Source organism: Asparagus officinalis, chromosome 7 (assembly GCF_001876935.1).
Source record: "Asparagus officinalis chromosome 7, Aspof.V1, whole genome shotgun sequence".
Taxonomy (NCBI): Eukaryota; Viridiplantae; Streptophyta; class Magnoliopsida; order Asparagales; family Asparagaceae; genus Asparagus; species Asparagus officinalis.
Window position 1 is genome coordinate 22,679,648 of NC_033800.1, and position 24,054 is coordinate 22,703,701.

Here is a 24,054-nt window from a genome sequence, read left to right on the forward strand (position 1 = left end):
ACCCTCAAAGGGGTTGCTTTTGAATAGTCCATGAAGCTACCCGCGGGATATATCTAAAAGTGAGCGGATCTAGAGAGACTCTTCCTATCAAGATTCTTTGAAGATGATACAGAAGTCTCCATTCACACTCTTCTCGCTACTAAGCAGAAGAAGAGGGAGTCTGTCAAAGCCTTCGTCAAGAGGTTCTGAAGTATGACTCTTCGATGTTCGTCAGGTATAACACAGTCTACCCTAGTGGAGACCTGTCGATACAACTTACATACTAATATTCTAGCACAAATGAGGGTTACAGAATATCGTTCCTAAAGATAACTAATCTCTCAAGGTGAACAAGCTCAAAAAATTATTGTCAGGATCAAAGCTGAAGAATAAAGTAAACATGATCAACCTGAGCAATAGGACCAGACCCAATCTTCCCAGTCAGAAGGGAAAAATATTATGACCACTAAAACTAATCCTCTTCAATAGGATAGCAGGTCCACCAAAACTATCACGTTAATGATTACCTCTGATAGTCTATTCCCCTAAATTCTTCAGCCAATTCTCTTCAATAGGATGACGGGTCAATCACAACTATTAAGTTAATGATTACCTCTGATAGTCTATTTTCTCCAAATTTCCCTACCAATCCTCTCAATAGGATGGAGGGTCCATCAAAACTATCACGTTAATAATTACCTCTGATAGTCAAACTTGCCAGATAGTGGCCTACCAGGTGATGTGCCTCTATTCGGACTTGATGGATAGTGGTCCATAAGGAGATGTGCCCTATCAACCTTTTTTTTTCTTTCTCCGCTAAATCTTAATCAAGACTGGGGGTTAGTTACTTAGAATCCATAGGATTAAGATTAATAAATCTTATAAGTTGTCATGTTCAACAAGACATATCTGTCAACTGCAAAATTCTTCCCCTGCTAAGTCTTAATCAAGACTGAGGGTTGGTTACTTGGAATACGCTGGATTAAGAGTAACGAATCTTTCACATCGTCGAGTTAACATTACACTTCTGACGATCATCATCCCCATGGAGTATGAATTCAGCTTGTATCACTCCTAATTTGTCACGTTAACATTACATCTCTGACAATCCACTTATCAATCCTCTTTAATAGGATGATAAGTCTATAAAGTTGCTCTAATCGTAACAAATTCCTATCACGTTAACATCACACCTCTGGCAATCCACTTTTTAATCATCTTTAATAGGATGATAAGTCCTCAAAGTTTCTCTAATTGTAACAAATTTCTGTCAAGTTAACATCACACCTCTTACAATCCACTTATCAATCATCTTTAATAGGATGATAATTCCATAAAGTTGCTCCGATCATAACAAATTCTGTCACGTTAATATTACACCTTTGACAACCCATCCTTTCATCACGTTAATATTACACCTCTGATGACGTCATGTTAACATTACATCTCTGACAATCAACTTATCGACTCTCTTCAATAGAGCGATAGGTCCATAAACTCGTCAAGTTAACATCATACCTCTGACAACCAAATCAACTTATCGACTCTGTTTAATAGAGCCTATATAAAATATTATTAGGTTAACATCACACCTCTAACAGTCAAATCCCCCAATGAACTTGTTAATCATTTTTTAATAAGAATAACAAGTTTTTATTATAAAATCCCTAGCGGATTAAATATTTTTTGGAATTATCCTAGTGATAATGAAGAAAATTTCTAAATTTTACTCTAAGTACAAATTTATGCCAAGTTAATATTAAACCTCAGGCACTTCGAACTTTCTTTTAGTGTTTCAAGTGAAAACATAACACAAGAAGAAACAGCGACAAAGCCTACGTATTCAATATCATACCAGATTGTTATTAATAACACCAGAATTTACGCCTTACACGCATAGGAAACTTTATCTTGATCTCTAATTAGAGATAAGTCTGTATCTAATACATGCTGCCGGGTGCCTATTCCCGCAATAATGGCGAAGTCTACGTATTCAACATCGTAGCACCAAAAATCTATATCTTTCACGTATGTGGGACTTTATATCAATCCCTAATTAGAGATAAGCCTACGCCTAACATGCATTGGGTAGGCCGTAAGTCTATGTATTCGACATCATAACACTAAGTCAAAAAGAGTTCATTCTTTTAGCATAACGTTACATGTGGAACGAACTTAGACAATCCATATTCTAGCTCGACCCAAAAGGTAGTCGATAAAGGCTTATCAAATCCGTTGATGGTTGAGGGTTTGCCAAAAATCCTATGAACGTTTGCGGGCCCATCAGCTGAATGGATGTGAGCCGTGACATATGACGTTTGAGAGCTTCTACTCATGAGTAGCTTGTACCATCGCTACAGTTTCTCTTCGAAGCTCATCCTCACATAGGTCCTGCATGACAAATCCCTTCAACTAAGATGCCTTCAAAGCAAGTGCAGAGAGCAACTCCTTTATGATAAGGAATCAATAGCTCTAAGCTCAGAGTTGAGATTCAAAGTATTTCAAATTCATCCCAGTCAACCGTGAACTTTCAAAAATGGTTCCAAAGATCGTTTTTCACCCATGATCTGGGGAGCTGTTTAAGGGGGCTATTATACCTGATTAATAGGGCAATCAAGCCCCTATTAAGGAGCATATTAAGGGACAGTTACACCTAAAATCCCTCTATAAATATCAAGCTGACTCAACCGAGTTCAGGGCTTCAAAAAATTTTGATTTTCGGCTAGCTGGAATTTTTAGATTAGAAAACCTTCTAAGGAGATTGACATCTATCCTTCAGCAACCGAGAGCATTCTTCAACAACAAGGAGCTTTGGTACTTGGCTTGAAACCGATTTTTGGTTAAATTAATCAACTCTTTTACAAAGTTTAAACTCACTATGAGTTCCTAAAACTCATTAAGAGTTATTCTTAAACTTGCCACACAAGTTCTTCTCAACATCAAATCAAGAGGAAGATATCGTGTTCTAACGAGGTGAAACGTTCAGAACGTCAATGTGATACAATGATCTGAACTCCCATCGATACTAAGAAGAACCTAGGTTAAACAAAGGGAAGGGTGTCCATCGATCCATTCTCTCTTTTATAAATCGGGAAACCGATTGAGAAGAACTGTAATTTCTTTTTGTAAGTTTGTTAGAGAGAGATTGCATCGAGAGAATTGTAACACATTCTTTTTCTAAATTTGTTAGAGAGAATAACACAAATTCAATTCTCCATTTTTTTTCTTTCAATTATTCCACTAAACAGGGGCTAAAGTAATGATTATTTTATCAGAGCAGTTAATGCAAAAAAAGTCTGCTACCGAGGTGTTTGAGGTTACTGTCGTCTCTCTCTTGTTTGGTCAAGGGTCAAGAAGTAGCACTTTTTGACTCGGCTACGCAAGTTGTCGGCTGACATAGTAGGCCATGTGTGGGTTGCTTTTAGGGTTGATCAGGTGAGGTGACAGACAAGTACCATATTTTGACTTAGCTACGCAAGTTGTTGGCCCATATGTAGGCGTATAAAACTGCCTATGGGTCCCTTAGCACAGCTCGGCACGGTGATTCGACAAACCAACGAACCATCGGGTGACGTATCTAAACACGATCGTTAGACCACAACACCGAAGCCAAGTGACACGTGACGAAGCAGATTAACGAGGCGACGAGGTTAACGAACCGCACGCAAACAACGGAATACATCCACTCGTGTGCGGAATCAAGCTAACAGGTCGATGAATCAATGAGTCATCCAACCATAGAGTCCACCGCATCAAACAACGATCGGGAACAGACTCGAACTCTAAGGCGGATTTACTGCCAAATAAGGATCCGGACTACCAAATCGGATCAACAACGAAGCTCGGATAAACCGCGAAACGGACGAAACGGCACACCCCGGGAAGAGCTCGGCCAAGACCGAGCCGCTCAGGTGGCTCACCGAGCCACCTTGTGGTGGCTCGGCGGCCACCGAGGTGGCTCGGCCACCACCGAGCCACCAAAAGGTGGCTCGGTGGCTGAGCCACCAATGGTTCTTGGCGATCATCCACGTCAAACAAGACATGAGTTCGAGAGAGATCAGATCTGAGATCCACACGGTCATCCTCTGGATCAAAACTTGGTTTTTGATCCCGAGAAGAGTATCGATTTCGCTTGGTCGATTTCGATTACTTAGGGCTATTATTTCCTTGGTGAAATAATCCCCTCGGCTGTTATTTCCTTCGTGAAATAACACCCGTCATACCGTGTAGATCCGACCGGATCAAGATCGAGCGGTGGTCCACGGATTAACCCCGGCACAGGCAAAGAACCCACACAAGTAAGAGACCGCAAAACAGGATCTTGCGATTTGTTCGAGAAAAGGAAAGTTGTAATCTTTTTTCTTTCTTTGATTTTGTTGTAACTGGATCTTATAAAAAGATCGGATCTTTTGTAACCGATAAACTGTTGCTCAAGAAAACAATGACTTCAATGAAAACGATTTTCCCCGCGAACAATCTGGCGACCACAGTGGGAGCCACCAATCTCACTGCCGAGATCGTTACGTCGCAGCCGCGGATCTCAATCCCGGTCGAGGAGGAGGTCGAGTATGAATTCGACCAACAAAAGTTCGAGGAGTATCTGTCATCCTCGTCCGGATCCACCTCCCCCCTCAAGTCCAAGAAGTTCTCCTCCAGGAGAAAAGTCCGTTGGTACGAAGAAGTGCAGAATACCAATGAAGATCTCACCCCAATTGATGCCAAAGTTGCATCGGGTGAAGCTCCACCGATCTCCAACTAGGTTAAGTCTGTTCTTGCCAATTCCTCTGTCACTGAGGGCATAGTGACTCTCTCAAAGAGAGCCCGCCAGAGGCGACGTCAACGCCTGGCGCGGCAACTCGCGAAGGCAATGGAGTCCACTGACGAAATCCCCTATAACGCGGATCTGAAGAACAGGAGAGGCAAACAGCCTCAACAAATAATGAATGGTAGCTCCTCCAAACCGCCAACGAATGAATGGATCTGTGTCAAACGGAATCATTCAATACTTGATGAGCGTATTCGCAAGCGCCGCGCACTGTCAGCGCAAGCACGGGCTCAAGTCCAAGAAGCCCGCAGAAGACTACAGAAGGAAGTGGCCAAAAAGCCGCCACCAACCCGCCAAGTCTGGAGGCTGAAGTCTGAAGCGGCGATTCAGGCTAAAGAGCAACCTTTGCAGCCTTCAGCAAAAATTCAACCTCCGGCGAACCAACCTAAATCGCCAATAATTCCCATAGCTACTCCGGGAGATCCCGTAGGACCATCCCGAAGAAGGAGGTCAGTTTTGGAGCACCTCGGTCCACTTCCCGATGAGCGATGCAAAGTTCCAGTTCAAGAACGTTTGGGCCCGATAAAGAAGCCCCGAACGACTCAACATGCTGGGAGTCGTCGTCACCCTCAACATGACAAAAAGATCAGGGCAGCTAGGCGCACCAATTTGCGCATTGAAGTCCAGGAGCCAGCTAAGAATTCACGCCCACAAAGGCATGTTTTGAGGCGCGTGACTCTTGAAAGCCCAAGGATGGCAGTTCGCCCTCAGAAGGAAACATTGTTGTCTGATGACGATAGCATTATACCTGAGAAGTCGTGCCAACACACGATAAGTTACTCCGACCTTCAAGCAGATGAGTTGTACTATCGTGTTGGGAGTACGAGTAAAACCAGGAAAAGGAGACCTCGAGAGCTAGAAACTCAATGTCCATGTTCCAAACTCATTCGGGCAGTATTGTCTGAGTGCAACTGCATCAAGACAGTCCCCGAAAGAATTTCAGTTTTCGAAAGGCTCAGTACCGAAACGCTGAAACCAAGGCCTAGGCGTTTTCAACAAAGAAGAATGATAGTTGAAGATGGAGAATTTCCGAGGGTCACCACTAATATGACCAGCAAAGAGACATCTACACAGGATAATCCCGAGTCGATTCCGAAAGCATCCCGGCGTGTAACCCGTCTACAGTCTAGAGCCATCATACGAGAAACTTATGGTAGGATTCGGACAAGATTACCTTCAGAAGATGAAGAATCAGATGTCTGCTCTGCGGTCGCATCAGATAATACAGTATCCAGCGAGGGACAACCCCGCGAGTCACTTATGATAAGTGCAGAACAAGTGGCCAAGATGCTCGAAGAAACCATGGCTAAACAACAGGAGAGCTTCAGGTTCGAAATGCCAGGTTCGAAATGCAGATGGCCATGTAGAATATGAGAGAAATGCATGACCAACAAATCCAAGCACTGACAAACCAGCAAGGCGAACCATGACCAACAAATCCAAGCACTGACAAACCAGCAAGGCGAACCAAGTCGTCGTAACCAGGTTAATCAGTAAGATAAGGACACAGATACAAATGAAGCTCATAATGCTAATAATCCTCCCGTCAATGCAGGGGGTGGTAACGAGAATGCTAGCAAAAACACAGATGAAAGTGTGGAGATTAAAAACCTCAAGAGAAAAATCAATACGTTGATTTCCGCTCAAGAGATGAAAAAGACGGGCATTCCTTGTCCATACCCAAGAGAATGGGAATCAATCCCGTATCCGGCGAAGTTCAATCTAATTAACTTCACGCCGTTTGATGGGGAGGGTTCACCCACTCAGCATTTGATTTACTTCAAATCACATCTAGGGGTTATCTCTGGTAATGAGCCTCTGATGGTACGGTCCTTCGTTGGCACTCTTCGTGGAGCCGCCTTCGATTGGTATCACCGCCTCAAGCCAGGAAGTGTGAATAGCTGGGACGACATGGATACTAAATTCCTCACTAACTTCTTTAACGATGACACTGAGATATCCATCGGGTCGTTGCTTGACGAGAAACAGAAAGACGGAGAATTAGTTGATACCTTCATCAAAAGGTTCCGGAACAAGGCGATGAACTGTCGGGACCCGATCACTGAGGAGTTTATTCTCCAGACTTGCCACAACAACCTCGCATTGGACGTGTTGGAAGCAATGGGGACAGCACCGTCCAAAACATGGAAGGATTTGAAGGTCCGAGGAGAGCAAGCCGAGCGATTCCTCAGAAGGAAGAAGGCGGAAAGAGGCCAACAGGCGACGAATGCTCCAAAACAGAATTTCGTCCCACGAGGGAAAGGTAAGGCACATGCTAATGCAGCAACAGCAGCCCGGAGACAGCAGAGACTTCGGATCAGAGGCTTCCAAAAAGAATACTCCTTTAAGGACCGAAGATGCTTCCAGCCATTTTCGAATCCCTCCTTGAAATACAGGAGGAAGCTGACAATACTGCGGATCCGAAGTACTACGCGTACCACAGGAGGATCCTTCATCCCACCAAGGCGTGTTTTACTTTAAAGAACAGCATCCAAACCTTGGTTGAAGCCGGCGTTATAACGCTAGGGTAAGCCAATTGAGAACTCCAATACATTGACAAGTATAAGAGTATAAACTGCTTCTTAAGACTCCGACAAGTATAAGAGTATAAACTGCTTCTCAATACTCCGACAAGTATAAGAGTATAAACTGCTTCTCAAGACTCCGACAAGTATAAGAGTATAAACTGCTTCTTAACACTCCGACAAGTATAAGAGTATAAACTGCTCCTTAACACTCCGACAAGTATAAGAGTATAAACTGCTTCTCAATACTCCGACAAGTATAAGAGTATAAACTGCTTCTTAAGACTCCGACAAGTATAAGAGTATAAACTGCTTCTTAAGACTCCGACAAGTATAAGAGTGACTCTGACAAGTATAAGAGTATAAACTGCTTCTCAATACTCCGACAAGTATAAGAGTATAAACTGCTTCTCAATACTCCGACAAGTATAAGAGTATAAACTGCTTCTCAAGACTCCGATAAGTATAAGAGTATAAACTGCTCCTTTCTAGACTCTGACAAGTATAAGAGTATAAACTGCTTCTCAATCCTCCGACCGGTATAAGAGGTTAAACTGCTCCCTGATACTCCAACATGTATATGAGTCTAAACTGTTTCATTTCTTTCACGGGAAGTTCCTGGAGAATTTTTATATGTAATATTCTTAAGGATAACCCGGTCATGTAACTGAGTACAATATCGGACCCAGTTCCACAAGGGAAGCTGGGGGTGGATTATTCATGTATCGGGAAGTTCCCGAAAGAATACCACGGGTGATATTCTTAGGGATAACCCAATCACTATAAAAGTGATAAGTAAAACATCCACATTTAAACTCTAAAGGTTGGAATGTTTTCCATTATTGTTATCAAATTCACTAATTCTAATGAGTTATCTTGTTGAGACGAGATTCGATCCTTTTGATAGATTAATCTTTCCTCACAAAAATCCCCCACTGATCAAGTCAATTGATGGTGGGTCTACTAAATTTTCTGTCCGCCAATTCATGGTAATTTCCAAAGCTTGACGTGTTAAGTCCTGATTATTTAATGTCAAAACCCCCTCTGAGTGACTTGTACAAATCAACACTCCTATTACTCCCACTCCCACTTGGTTAAACCTTCCTACAGTTAGGACCACAATCAAAATCCCCTCTCGATTCCTCCAATGAACGAGAGGTCTACGTTCAAATCGAGTGATCAAACCTTCCTACAGTTAGGGTCATCTCAAACTCTCGAGTGATCAAACCTTCCTATAGTTAGGGTCATCTCAAACTCTCGCTTGGTCAAACCTTCCTACAGTTAGGACCACAATCAAAATCCCCTCTCGATTCCTCCAATGAACGAGAGGTCCACTTTCAAATCGAGTGATCAAACCTTCCTACAGTTAGGGTCATCTCAAACTCTCGCTTGGTCAAACCTTCCTACAGTTAGGACCAAAATCACAATTCACTCTCGATAAACGAGAAATTCATCTTTAGTTCGGTAATCAAACCTTCCAACAGTTAGGGTTATCTGAATCTTTTTGATTCTCGAAGTGGAGATCCCACTCTTAGTTTCACCTTTCCGGATTCTGGGGGTGGAGATCTCACCTCGAGTCTCCTTTCCAGCTAAAGATAGAATATAAAATTCTTCTTCCTCAGTGTCGGGAAATAGAATATAAAATTCTTTCTTTCCCACACCAACCTTTTCTAAGAATTTATCAATCTAGGATTCATCTTAGGAAGTTTATCCCGAATCCTAAGCAGGGATAAGTCTGCGCCTAACACGCGCTGCCGGTTAGTTCTTAACCGTTAAAAAGAACACCCGCCCAAATATTCAACATTGTGGCAGGTTGTTATTAATAACACCAAAATTCATGCCTTACACGCATGGGAAATTTCATCCTGAATCCTAAGAAAGGATATGCCGATGCCTAACACGTGTCGCCGGGTTAGTCTTTCTCCGTAGAAAAAGATACCAGAGTTCGATTCTGGGGTATTTTATCCCGAAACCTAAGTAGGGATAAGTCAGCGTCTAATACACGTTGCCGGATAGCCTATTCCCATAACAATGGCGAAGCCTATGTATTCGACATCATAGCATAAAGTCTCAGAGAATTCACTCTCTTAGCACAACGTTACATGCGGAACGGATTTAGACAATCCGCATGCTAGCCCGACTCAAACGGTAGTCGGTAAAGGCTTATCAAACCCGTTGAAGGCTGAGGGTTTGCCAAAAATCCTATGAGTATTATGGTCAATCATTTCAAACAGAATGAGGAACCATAATAAAGGTAAAGATAAAACCAGTTCCACTAAAAGGATCAAAAGTCAAAAAAAAAATTTAGTAAATGAAATCATACATCAAGCCTATGGCTAAAAATCTGCTGACTAAACTTAGACTCATACATCAAGCCTATGGCTAAAAATCTGCTGACTAAACTTAGACAGCTTCTCATCATAAGCTTTCCTAAGCTCATCCTGCAATTCAGCTCAAAATCTGCTGACTAAACTTAGACAGCTTCTCATCATAAGCTTTCCTAAGCTCATCCTGCAATTCAGCTCCGAGAGACTCTTCAGTAGTGGCTAAAGTCTTCGCAGTAATGTCCTCCGTCTCGACCAGCTTCTGCTTCAAGGATTTCAACTCCTCAGATAAGGCAGTGTGGTCTTGCTGATCCTATACCTTCGTCATCTGAAGGATACTCAAAGTCTCCTCTTCTTCACGAAATCCTCTTCGAAACTGTTCTATCTTGGTCTCGCAAGAGGCAATAGATAAGTCAAGATCGTCAAGTGAAGATGATCTAACAGTAAGGTTAGCCTCAACTCGGTCTACCCGATCCCGCTGCACCTGGATCTCGAACTCAGCAAAAACTCGAGTATCGCGCCATGTCTGTAAGCGAGCATCCAAATTGGTAGCAATGAATGAAGAGGCACCTGCATCCCGGAGCTCACGTAACATCTGAAGCTCGTGCTCCAGGCAACCAAGGTCATCAACTATAGCCTTCGCCAGATCCGGATATCCTGCATCCCTTATTGAATTTATTCTAGAATCAAGGGAAGACTTAAATTGGTGAAGGAAAAGTCCGCCGTTGAAGAGTTTGCCAATCATAGCATTCACGAAGGAGAAGAAGGAGCAGACTTCAATACAGATGACGATCTTCTCAGGGTCGTTGTCTGATAATAACTCCTTCACAAGGACATGAAGCCGAGAAGAAAGCCCTACACAAAAAGGAGAAATCCGTTAAAAGCCTTGATGAGGAAATAAATAACATTTCTCAGTTGCTTAATTTATACCTTCTTCCCCTTGAGTCACTAGGGGTAGTGGAGGTGTAACCGCTGTGGATGTATCAGCTGATGTAGTTGGTCTCACAGCTAGCGAACAGGCCGGTTCAGCTCATTCTTAGCACTCCAATAAGGTATACGAGTATAAACTATTCCCTATTTTTGATAAGAAGTTTCTGGAGAGTATTTTTCTAAAAATATTCTTAAGGATAACTCAACAACACTCCAACAGACGTATGAGTATAAATTGTGTCAAACACCGGACAACGCGTTGCAAATGAAGACTCAACGCCAACAATCGATGGTCGGTTCTATGTTGAAACAGCAAACAAGAGCTAAAAATCAGAAAATCAGGAATCGACTTCAAGTTCAAAATTCCGACAACGGTCAGACAATAAATGCAGCACCGGAACCCTTGCAGACATTAAACGAATAAAAAAAAAAAGCCATTTCAAAGTCCCGTTACACCGACTAAAGGTTGGGACAATCATATCCAAAGTATTCCAGACTCTTCTATAAAAGAATGAGGCTGAAATACTTTGGAGGGGGTATCTGTAGGCGTATAAAACTGCCTATGGGTCCCTTAGCACAGCTCAGCACGGTGATTCGACAAACCAACAAACCATCGGGTGACGTATCTAAACACGATTGTTAGACCACAACACCTAAGCCAAGTGACACGCGACGAAGTGGATTAACGAGGCGACGAGGTTAACGAACCGTACGCAAACAATGGAATACATCCACTCGTGTGCGGAATCAAGCTAACAGGTCGATGAATCAATGAGTCATCCAACCATAGAGTCCACTGCATCAAACAACGATCGGGAACAGACTCAAACTCCAAGGTGGATTTACTGCCAAATCAGGATCCGGACTACCAAATCGAATCAACAACGAAGCTCGGATAAATCGCAAAACGAACGAAACGACACACCCCGGGAAGAGCTCGGCCAAGACCGAGCCGCTCAGGTGGCTCACCGAGCCACCAAGGTGGTGTTGGCCTTCTTGTTTTGATGATGTTTAACAAATAATTTACCACTAACCAAAAGTTCAAGTCCAATTCTCAATCCAGCACAGTTTCGGCTCTAAAAAATCCCACCTTTTTCAACAATGAACCTCCCCCTCTCGAGCCACCTGGCCGAGCCACGGATCTGGGCTCAGATCTGAGCCCAGATCCGACCTGAAAAGCCTATAAATAGAGGGGGCAGGCTCATTGTTGAGAGGTTGGACTTTGGAGAGGGGAAACTCTGCTGGATTAAAGACTCAAGACTAAAAAAGATTGGAGCTTTGGAGCTTTGAGGACTCGGACTTTTCAGATCTGGTTCTTGGCGATCATCCACGCCAAATAAGGCAGGAGTTCGAGAGAGATCAGATCTGAGATCTACACGGTCATCCTCCGGATCAAAACTTGGTTTTTGATCCCGAGAAGAGTATTGATTTCGCTTGGTCGATTTTGATTACTTAGGGCTATTATTTCCTTGGTAAAATAATCCCCTCGGCTGTTATTTCCTTTGTGAAATAACACCCGTCATACCGTGTAGATCCGACCAGATCAAGATCGCGCGGTGGTCCACGGATTAACCCCGGCGTAGGCAAAGAACCCACACAAGCAAGAGACAACAAAACAGGATCTTGCGATTTGTTCGAGAAAATAAAAGTTGTAATCTTTTTTCTTTCTTTGATTTTGTTGTAACCGGATCTTATAAAAAGACCGGATCTTTTGTAACCGATAAACTGTTGCTCAAGAAAACAATGACTTCAATGAAAACGATTTTCTCCGCGAACACCATAGGGTTGATAGGGTGAGGTGTCCAACAAGTACCATCTTTTTGCTTGGCTATGCAAGTTGTCGGTCCAGAGGGTCGGCCATAGGAGTAGTTTGAGTCGTCTTTGCATCAATTTATCTAATTAAGCGAGGGGTGAGACATGTGTCGGCTTCTCTATGGAGATTAGCAATTGTTCATTTTCTAGGCTATAAGCATATTTATAATTATTGGTGCTCGTATCCCTCTATATTTAATCTTGTGATGTGGCCAAGACTTTGAAATCAAAAGGGAGGCCATCATTGGGGGAGGGTAGAGTGATGGTGCAGGAGCTTCACCAATTGAAGATTAGAGTTAGAGCGAACAAGAGGCATTGTGTTTGTTTAGAGCCACGGGGAGGGGGTCGTAATGACACAGGAGGCCATCGACTGGCGAGAGAAAAAAAAAGAAGAAGAGAGCATGAGAGTTTGGTAATGATCATGGGTGGGGAAAGAGAAAAGAGAAGAGGTGAGGGAGATGATGATGATGATGATGATGATGATGAGAGAGAGAGAGAGAGAGAGAGAGAGAGAGAGAGAGAGAGAGAGAGAGAGAGCCTACATGGGCTCCAATTAAAAGTAAAGCCCACATAGGCTTTACTTAGGGGTAAAGTGGATAATTAAAAAGTTAGGGTTAGAAGCATTTTGATTGAGGGTTTTTTTTATTTGTTGACCAAATTTTGGGGGTCGGAGAAATTTGTTCTCTATTTTGGTGCTAGAAGCAATTTTCCTTTTTTTCCCATTAAAATAGAGGACTTCTCGCAGATAGTCCCATTTTTTTCCTTTTTTGGATAAGATCCAATTCATCCTCTAGGGTTTGTGACAAAAACTTTTTGTAAAGGGGGCAACAAATGCCAATATTTTTCAAAATGCATTTTCTTATAAAGCAAACATCAAAATTTGCTTTTCAAATAAAAAAACTATCTTTAGGCGCATTAATTTCATGAGTTGCTAGAAAATATTGAAACTAATCAAGTTCTCAGTATAAGTTTAACTGAATTTTTTTTCTGAGAAAATTTGTTACAATCAGTACCAGTTGATCGTGGAGTATTGATACAACGTTGAAGGCTCCAATACAATATTGAGTAGTTATAGAACTTTATTTAAATTATAAATTTTCCACCAAAAAGAAAAATCTTATTACTATTTGGAGATTTAGGTGTTCAGTTCTTGCAAAAACATTGAATCCAGGCACAAGCATAAGCTAATCCTCAATTAAGCGAGATGGGCTAAGATAATCCCTTGTCAATGTAAATATTTAGTCTCTGATCCAAAATCCTCACTTTTCAAGTTTTTGTCCCAAATTGTGGGGTGCCTAAGAAAAAAATTGTTTATGCTTTCTTGAGAAGATCTTATGGTTTTTATACTGTTGTAAAGGAGCTTACGTACCACAAAATTATTAATATAACTTGAAGGTTTTATCAGATATTGTTGATGTCCTAAGATCCAACAACAAGATTAGTGGGTAATCACGAATTTAAGATCGATATTAGTGATGTGGGTTCCCTCATCTCTTTTAAAAATCGCTCCTCTGTCTATATAAGAGAGCTACACAATAACACTTGTTAGAGGGCCAAAGTTGGGTTCTCTAGTGGTTCCTCTGACGGCCAAGTTAGTATCTGAGTTTGAGTGGAGAAGATACCAATGAAGTGAAAATAGTTCTAAGTATGCAAAAGTTGTATATTTGTGGCCCTCCTGGGGCTTCTCCCAGTCTCTTTTGCCAGTAGGCAATGAACCCATATATATACCCAGCTAAGAGGGGTAAATATATACTAAAATTACCCTAGAGGGGGTGAATAGGGTAATGTGCTAATCTAATCCGATTTAATATCAATTAAAAACTTATTAACAAATATCCTAGCAAGTATGATATTCAACAAATTATATGTGTAAGGATATGTAATTAACACAAGGGTGAAATAGACATGAAACAATATAAACAAGATAGTGGGCAAATAACCAATGCAAACACAAAATAATGATCATGGAGTTCGGTCCTTCTGACCTATGTCTCCATTCCCTACTCTCGAGGAGAACTCCACTATCTCAACCGGTTTTCAACACTAACCGAAAACGTTTACACCTCACAATCTCGGTTTTCTAGTTCACCAAAAACTTTCATAACTCACACTCTTGCAAACACACTCTACACACTCTAAGTGTTGGCCTAGCCCGTGTTGTTTTCCTCAAGTACTCAGAATTACCATCTCTCTAGGATTTACCTCCAACCTCATTCCTCTTAGAATCGATCCCGTTTCTCACCACATACTTCTCTCGGTGTACAAGTGTATTACAAAGTGTATCTCACAATGAAGCACAATAACAAATGATTTGTTTTCTAAACAAGATGAGAACACAATTAAGCTCACTTAATCACACCACCAATCCAAATTATACAATGTATGAAAATACTCAAGCTTAATGGTTGTGTGTGAAACAATAAATCAAATAAAACTAAACTTAAATCAATCTAGCACAAGTATATATATATATATATATATATATATATGAATCAAAATATGAATATGCTAGAAGATAAGTTTAGAAAAACTTCTCTAAGAATCAAGAGTGATGGAGATGAGAAATTAAAGCTCAAACAGTAGATGAAAAGATCTCCTCCTCTTGCGAAACTTTCTTCACATAAATACTTGTAAAATAAACTTAAAACACCCTTAAACACTTGTAAAAACTTGTTTAAATCTTTTTTTAGATTTATAAAAGTGTTTAGGGCTGAAGGTTATTTATAGTTTCTCAAAACAATAGCTCAAAACTCGAGAAAAACACCAAAACTAAAATCTAGAAAAGCTAGTCGTTATTGCAATGGATTACTATTTAGTTGACCGGTGAACAGTATTCAGTCGACCGCACTGTTCACAGAATCTGAAACCTAAAAATCTGCATAGATGACTTTATAAAATCAATTAAAAATAGCAAATCAACTCCAAAAATCGTAAAATTTTTAGAAAAATTTCGAAATATGTATATAGATATGTTAGAGAAAGAATTTCTAAAATATCAATTCCCATTTGTGAGAAGTAACTGTTTTAAACTATATATTCTAGATTCTAAAAAACTGCTAAAAACCTTTTTTTTTTAAATTCAATTAAAAATAACAAAACAACTCCAAAATTAGTAAAACTTAGAAAAATGTTTGTATATATGAAATTAAATATGTTAAAAAAGAAAATTTTGAAAATACATTTTTTTTTATTTGTGAAAACTCATGTATTTTGCAAACCGTTCAAATACGAAAACATTAAAACTTGATTTTAATAAAATTTCTTCAAACAAGTTTTGAAACACTTTAAATAGATTTATCGGCTTTAAAAAGATATAAAATCGTGTTGTTAAGCCTATAACCCAAAAACACAATATTTTCTTAAAAACATGTATGTGTTTGAATTTTGAGCTATAAGTATAAACACACGAACTATAAACCTAAAACACTATACCCAAGCAACTTGATCTTCAATAAAGCTCGCCTTGGTTGTGGATGAAGCTTAATCTTGTAATTGACTTGAATTAATCATTGCTTCATTCTGATATCCTTCCAAGCTCCTTTAGATAACGTCGTTAAGCTCGATTCCATCCAACCTCCGACTTGAGGATCTTTACGTAGAATATCTAACAATCAAATATAAACACTTGACAGCATTATTAGGAATTATTTGTTAATCATCAAAATTAGATGGGATATATAGGCTCATAAACATGAGACCTAACATATACATGTGGCCAAGTCCAGGCACACAGCTGGCCCGACAGAAAGCTAGCAGGTGTCGGTTGTGGGTGGCATAGGTCATCCTGGTGGTTAGTGCAAAATGGCAGTAGCTGTTTTGTGCTGATTGGGTCTGATGACTCATGAAGACTATGAGAGTTAGAGCAATGATTACTTTAACCGTGCACTTAATTTTATGGTGACTGGCTATCAGCGGAGGGCTTGAGGATACACCGTCTTTCTAGTCGTCCAGCTGAAGGCCGACAAACACCATCTTTTTAGTCAGCTGCGCAAGTTGTCGGCTGATATAGCAGGCTGAGTGGGGGTACTCATAGGATCGATTTAGTGGGTATGCCGAGAAGTACCGTCTCTCGAGTCGACCACGTAAGTTGTCGATCTATGGAGTTGGTCGCAGGAGCGGATCAAGTTGTCTGGACTCTAATCATGTCTAATCTGGCGTGGAGCAGGACACATATCGACTGCATATGCAATGAGTCCTCTTTGATTGGATGTGGTGGATATTGATGAGGTATGGGGGGTGATGAGTCATGAAGACTCGTGGTATTTGCAATGATGAAGATAGACAACTGTCGCTGTGTAGTTCGAGGACGAACAACCTCTTGACTCGGCTCTGTGAGAGGGACGATAAGTATTGCCTCTCTAGTCGACCTCACAAGATGTCGACCCAGATCTAAGTGAATGAGGGTGGTTGACTCGATTTATGAGGTCGAGTGGGAGCTGGAGTCAAGTGTACTGGCTACTCGAGTCACCCCTAACGAGGTGAGCTGGTATGATTGATTAATGCTGACATGTGACACGTGTCGACTCTAAGAGGAAAATTAACACTTAACTTAATTGATTTCATAACATACATTTCTATTAATTTCAGTAGTTGAGTGAATTTTCAACCCAGTATTTTAGTATCTATTCAATTCAATATAAATAAATCTAGTCCTAAATTGTCCCAATAATTCTGAAGGCGACAAATCATGTTTGTAGCTACTAAAAAGATGTTTCTCAATCAATAATTAACAACATAAATCTAATATTTTGTGAACCTAGTGGTTGCAAGAGACGGATTAGCAAGTGAAATATGAGTAAAATCAAAATTGTGTACTCTTCACTAGCCTTAGATAGTAAATGACCATTTTCTCGGTTATAAGCGTCTGTTTAATATGGAATTCCGATATATCGTAATAGAAAGTGGTTTAATATAAGATTAAATACTAGTTATATTAAAAATGAATTAGAGTCATCTCAATACTATAACTTAGGCATGTCCATTTGGTCGGCCCGGCCCGGCTCAGCCCGGAAAACCGGGCCAGGGCTGGGCAAAACCGGAGCCCAGACCCCAAGCCTGAGCGGGCCGAGCTCCGGGCTGACCCGGGTTTTCTTTGTTTTTTAAATTTTTAATTTTTTTTTAAATTTTTCAAGAAGACAGAGAAAAAAAATAAACACAATTTTGATAAAAATTCATATTATTAATCAATTGTAATTATGTAATTTGCAAATATAAAAATTATAGAAATTAAAATAATAAAATGATATAAAATAATTGTAGAATTTATAGAAAAAAAGAAAATTAAAAATTATTGTAGAATTCAAAGAGCCACAATGCCTAATCAAAGACCTCTAAATATATATGTTGCGGCTAGGATTTGAACTACTAACCTCCTCTACAAACTCCTAAATTTTATCACTAGACTAAGTAGCCCAAAATATCCATGTTTCCCCCAAACCGAAGCTCCTCTCCCCTCCCCAGATCCCTCTTTCCTCTCCTGCTCACCCCTTCACGCCAACGCCTTCACCCGTCGAGATCGCCGTCGAGCTCCCCAAACCCTCCTCCCTCTCCCTCCGACCAACTACGACTCCGACTCCGACTCCGACCTCCTCCGCTGCTCCCTCTCATATCGCCGCCAGCTCGCCGCCAGTCTTCACCCGCGTCGGAGCCAAGCCCGCGAGCCCCGTCGCCGCCAGTCTTCACCCTCGTCGGAGCCAAGCCCAGATCGAGGTCATCTCTAAACTTTTTGCTTGATTTTGGATTCAAGGCTCTTTATAAGTTCCTGTTAATTTGTCATCAATTCTGGAAGTTCAACGATCGAAATCAAACAGAATGTTGGTCAAAATTTGAAAATTTGCTTTATTTTCTATAGTTTCCTGCTATGATGATCGGAAAGTGTTCATGAATTGAGAAGTGTCAAATTACATTTTGTTCGTTTTATTTTCTCAACTAACTGAAGAATTAATGCTATGATGATCCGAAAAAGAAGTCATCGGCTTTTAGGGAAGTGTATGTATATGCTATCTGGGTTGTTCCTGTCCAGTCTTTGAATATTTTGACTGCCTACTTTCTTTATATTTATTTAAAGTTGAAAAATTCATTTCACATATTCGCCTCATAAGATCATTGGCATAATCACAACATTTTTGGGACATCAAGTTAATTGTTCTTTCATATGAAACATCAACTTTACTTGCCAATTTATATATGGTTGTAGCTTTGTAAATTATAACAAGATTAGGTTAGTTGGTAGAAAATCGTAAGTTGTTTTCTCTAATTTGCAGCAAGATTAGGTTAGCTGGTCATAAATTTACTTGCCAATTTAAATGCATTAGTAATTTAGTGCATTTGATACTTATATATTTCACTAGGGAAGATTTAGTGCATTTGGTAATTCAATGATCAATTTATAGATCTGAAAAACTCAACATAGAATATGGATTTTCCTTGTTTATAGACTGATATATACATTTGTATGAACCTTGAATTTTGGGAGTGTAGATTATGTACATAATTTGGATTACGTTGTGAGTAGATGATATCGGGTACGTACACAATCTTGTTACATTGATATACATTTGTTTATGGTATGTTTTTTGCAGATAAAAGATGAAGAACTTTTCAGAAGAGTTCAGTGGAGAAGAAGATGAGGGTTTAGTACAAAGAAGATGTTATTGTGGGTTAATTTGTAGAATATCGATGTGCAAGCAAGGACACAATAAGGGCTTAGAATTTTATGGATACCCAAGATACAAGGGACCTAATTGCAAGGGTTGCAACTTCTTCGAATTGGTGGGTGATACCAAGAACATCACAAAAAGGCTGGAAAGACTAGAAAAAATAATAAGGTTTTGAATAAAAAATTGAATGAATTAATTTTATATTTAAAATTTTAAAGTATCGTTGTACTGATATTGTTGCTCTATGTTATTGTCAAATGACTGAGCAATATATTAGTGAATGACTGATGTATCCAAATATCCTATTGTAAATGAATGTGAGAACTGGTTATGTTTATTTGAAAATGGTTCAGTTGTTATGATTATTTGGTTGATATTCGTTGTTATGATTATGTGATCCACAGTTTGATGATATTATTTCTTTTGCCGATGTACTTATGTTTTTTCTCCATCCTCCTTTTCTGCTCTGATAATGAGTAATTCTAAGGGACCAGGATTATACAATTCAAGAATTTCATTTAGTATCTGTTACTTATGTTTTTTCTCCATCTCTGTATTTTTTCTTGAAAATTGGTCATGAGCAATAGCCTTTGTAATGTGAGAACTGCTATGATGTACTTATGCATTCCAGAGTAATCACGAACTACAAAAGCCAGGTTCAACAAAATTTAGGAGACCGTTATTTAAACGCTTTGATTCCGGAGAAAAAGCAACTGTTGGCTGACAATAGCCCCTTCAATTCATCTCGTTTGTCTTGAATTTCTTGACAGAATCAAGTATATACCATAACAGGTCCTAGTAATGCCCCTTCAAGAAAAGTTGCTGATCAACAGTTATGAAATTCGGACCGTCTCATTTTTCGCTGCAAGTTGAAATAAACATGAAAGCCATCATCGCCCCTAAAAAAGCTAACACGTGACAATAGCGCCTACTACAATAGCGCCTAATATTAACTTTAGCCATTATCAGGCATCTGCTGTTGTTGATGCTGCTGCTGTGCTTGCTGTTGTTGGGCTGATTGCACTTGAGGCCACATATAAGCCCTAGAATGAGGTTGATGAGCAGCATAGAAATCAGCAGACTGGTCCATGTTTTTCCCCCATAAACATGCCTGGATGCTGTTGAGCATAATAATAAGGAATAGAATCAGCCGGCCCCCCAACCATAAGCAACGCAGCTCTCGGAATCCCAAGTTTAGAGAATATTGAACGTAATTAACACAGACAAAATATTGTGCTTCCACACAAGTTAGCCTACAATAATTTAAACGTAATTAACACAGACAAAATCAGTATAAACTGAACAAAGAATATTGAAGAGATATTCATGTTCTGCATCAAACATTTTCTCTGATGAAATAAGCAGCCTACTTGACCTTCTTCTTGGGCCTCGGCTGCAAAAAAAATTAAGAAAACACACAAGTTAGCTACAATAATTTAAACGTAATTAACACACAAGTTCTGCATCAAACATTTTCTCTGATGAAGGAACTAAAAAACACAGATACATAACGATGATCACAAATTCTCACCAATAGTGTTATGATTTGCTCTGCCAACATTGATCAAACTTCACACAATAGTGAGAACTTCATCTGTCTTAAAAAAAAAACAAAGTGCTTCATCACATTAAAAAAATCATGATATATACCAAAAAAGCAATGTACAAGTTATTCCGTATGTATTAACCATTACCTTCCTCACAAGAATCTTCTAAATCATCAGTGGCTTCATCAATATTATCTTGTTCCATTGAATCACTAAAAAAAATTGATGATAGTAAAACATATTAAAGATCATTGCACCAACTTTAAAAATAATAGCATTAGTATTACTAAAACAAATGATACACTACCTTGACAACTTTAGAGGGCAATTTCTGCTATCATGATTTTGTCCTTTCTTTCCACACAATTTGCATTTCCTAGGCCGACATTTGCGGATCTCCCTTGATGGCTTTAACCTCTTCCCTTTAGGCCTTCCTTTTGTTCTTGCTTGACATGGTTCATGAACCATATTTTGAGAACACTCCACATTCATATATTGTGCATCCACATCTTGTCCAATTTCCTCATCATTGATGAGTTTCAAACGTTGCACCTTATTAATAGCATCCATCATCATTTCACGCATTAATTCATATGCGTCATTAGAAGATAGCCCCTCTTTGACCATTTCATTAGCTAAGCAATTTAGTTCACTAAAACGAGAAGCAAAATTAATTGTGGCATTATCTCCAATAATATTACCATCTCTAAGAACAACCCTTTTTTTGACATTTCGGCACCATCTTCTTAGAATATATTGCTCCGGTAACTCATTATGATTGGTAATTTTAAGATATGCCAAGATATGTCGGCACGGAATGCCCTTGAATTCAAACATGAGACACGAACAACTCACCATTTTAGTTGTTTTGCAATATGTAATATGTCTCAATCTTTCATCATGACCACAAAAATTCAATTGGAAAGTACTTTCTCTTTCATTTTCTTTTACCAACTCAATGTTATACATTAAGCTAGGTTGAAGCTCGTCTTGAAAAATATAAAAGATTTTTTTCGTATAGATTTGGGCCATTTGTTTTTCCATTGACCACAAAGTCTTCAATTTTGGTTTTTTTCTCCACTGTGCAATGATCTTCTTTAACCTCCCCCTCTCTTTGTCTCCCCAAAACCCTCTGAAAGATTATCACGAAATCATGAAGTGAATTTTTCCTTGATACATACATTTTTAACAATGCATTCATCCCTTCACTTCTTTGACTGCTAGACATTCCAGCCTAAAAGTGTTGTTTATGATAAACCGGAGCCCATTTTTCACGAATTTCATAGATATCCTTCAGCCAATCATGCATTTCTAACCCATTTCTCTTCAGAATTGAAACCCAATTCTCTTCAAAAGAGCTAGCAGTCTCAGAGTCCCAAATATTTTCTTTGAAAGATTTCATAAATTCCGTTCTATAAGCCCATTTACCCAACTTCTCCGGAACTTTGTCCAAGATATGCCAAACGTAAAACCTGTGCCGAATTTCTGGAAAAACTATTTCAATTGCCTTGCATATGCCAAGACATTAATCTGTAATCATACCCCAAGGAGGATGACCCATTGCTTCAATCCATTTGTTAAACAACCATACAAAAGAATTCGCTTCTTCGTTTGGGATCAAGCCACATCCTAAAAAAACACTTTGCCAATGGTGATTTATGCCTACAAACGACACAAATACCAAGCCATATTGATTTGTGTTATGCGTGGCATTGAAGGAGACAACATCGCCAAAGTGTTGATAATTCATTCTAGCAATGCCATCCACCCAAAAACAATGAGTTAAGCGTTTCACTTCATCAACTTCATAAACATAATAAAATGAAGGATTCTTCTCTTGTTCCGACTTGAAATGATCCAACATCATTTGTGCATCATGACCGCGCCTCTCCTCTCTCAAATCTCTTTCATAATTTCTCACATCGGTCTCAATGCATCCAATTCTATGAAAACCTCCGCTAGAGTTTTCAAAGAAGGCCATTTGCTTGTTTGTTGGAATGTTCACCTCTCCAAACTGCTTTATCAATGTCTTCTTCGCACTTGTTACCTCACGGTTTCCCCTTAGAAAATGTGTTCTACTCGGTGAAGTAATTGTATGATTATGTTCTTCCACGAACTTGTAGACACTCCATATGCCAATGTTTTTGTCTAATTTCAAGCGAATCAAGGCCTTACAATTTGTTCTAATTGTACCACATCGTCGAATTTCCAACGATTTGCTCTTTAACACTCCTTCTTTCGAACAAATATAACTTTTGCAAATTAACTCTCTATCCTTCCCATAATTTGTTGTGCTATTACGGATATCAAAACCTCCGGCCTTTTCGTAATTTTTGTAGAATTTTTTGGCATCTTCTAAATTGTTGAAAGTCATTCCTATTTTTGATTTTAAGTGCTCATCAACAATTGACACAACTAAGTTATCTAACTGTGAGGTTTTTTATTCAACAATATGGGAGCAACCATCTTCAGTTTCCATTGGATCAAACATCAAGAACAAACATCAAGAATAACTTTTACCTACAAAAATTAACATCAACAACAAACATCAAGATCAAACCATCAAAGACCACTGTGCACAAAAATAAACAAATGAATCCATAGATTAAAAAATTCATCTTAAGAGGACAGTCAAAAAAATTACAAGATCAAACACATGTTGCACATTTGCATTTATTTAATCAATGATGGGTTCACTTTCTCAGTGGCTAATCAAGCGAGACAAAATAGACAGCTAAAATGGCAATGACATCAAACACATGTTAGTCAAGGACTTAAATTGAAAACACACAAATTCAAAGCATGCGGGTGGAAACATAAAGTGCCCTCTAGCACGCTATTATCATTTTTTTTATTTATAATTTTTTCCTCTGATTTTCTTGAGCAGTGGAAAAAAGGGCATTTTTCAGGGGGGTATTTCTTCTTTTTCATGAACACTTTCAATTAGTTGAGCAGGGTAAAATATTTCTTGAGCAGGGGAAAATATTTCTTCTACATTAATTCTTCAATTAGTTGAGAAAATAAAACAAACAAAATATAATTTGACACTTCTCAATTCATGAACACTTTCCGATCATCATAGCAGGAAACTATAGAAAATAAAGCAAATTTTCAAAATTTGACCAACATTCTGTTTGATTTCGATCGTTGAACTTCCAAAATTGATGACAAATTAACAGGAACTTATAAAGAGCCTTGGATCCAAAATCAAGCTGAAAGTTTAGAGATGACCTCGATCTGGGGTTGGATCCGACGAGGGTGAAGACTGGCGGCGACGGGGCTCGCGGGCTTGGCTCCGACGCGGGTGAAGACTGGCGGCGAGCTGGCGGCGATATGAGAGGGAGCAGCGGAGGAGGTCGGAGTCGGAGTCGGAGTCGTAGTTGGTCGGAGGGAGAGGGAGGAGGGTTTGGGGAGCTCGACGGCGATCTCGACGGGTGAAGGCGTCGGCGTGAA

General features: G+C 39.6%; 2 protein-coding genes across 3 annotated transcripts; both read right to left on the minus strand.

Annotated features, from left to right (window-relative positions):
- Nucleotides 19,878-24,048, minus strand: LOC109850914 (protein FAR1-RELATED SEQUENCE 3-like). 2 transcript variants are annotated; one of them, XR_002249611.1, is made up of 4 exons: nucleotides 20,909-24,048; nucleotides 20,749-20,813; nucleotides 20,586-20,652; nucleotides 19,878-20,447 (listed from the first exon to the last, which is right to left on the minus strand). XR_002249611.1 is itself a non-coding variant. In XM_020420998.1 (4 exons), exons 1-3 carry the CDS (start codon nucleotides 21,643-21,645, stop codon nucleotides 20,626-20,628), a joined length of 825 nt encoding a protein of 274 aa, XP_020276587.1. In that variant the 5' UTR covers nucleotides 21,646-24,048; the 3' UTR covers nucleotides 19,878-20,447; nucleotides 20,586-20,625. The 2 variants fall into 2 exon arrangements, 1 of the variants encoding a protein (XP_020276587.1); XM_020420998.1 differs by having other exon boundaries at nucleotides 20,586-20,648.
- Nucleotides 21,836-22,975, minus strand: LOC109846817 (protein FAR1-RELATED SEQUENCE 5-like). Its single transcript, XM_020416060.1, has 2 exons — nucleotides 22,283-22,975; nucleotides 21,836-22,108 (listed from the first exon to the last, which is right to left on the minus strand). The coding sequence occupies exons 1-2, from the start codon at nucleotides 22,973-22,975 to the stop codon at nucleotides 21,836-21,838; spliced, it is 966 nt and encodes a 321-aa protein (XP_020271649.1).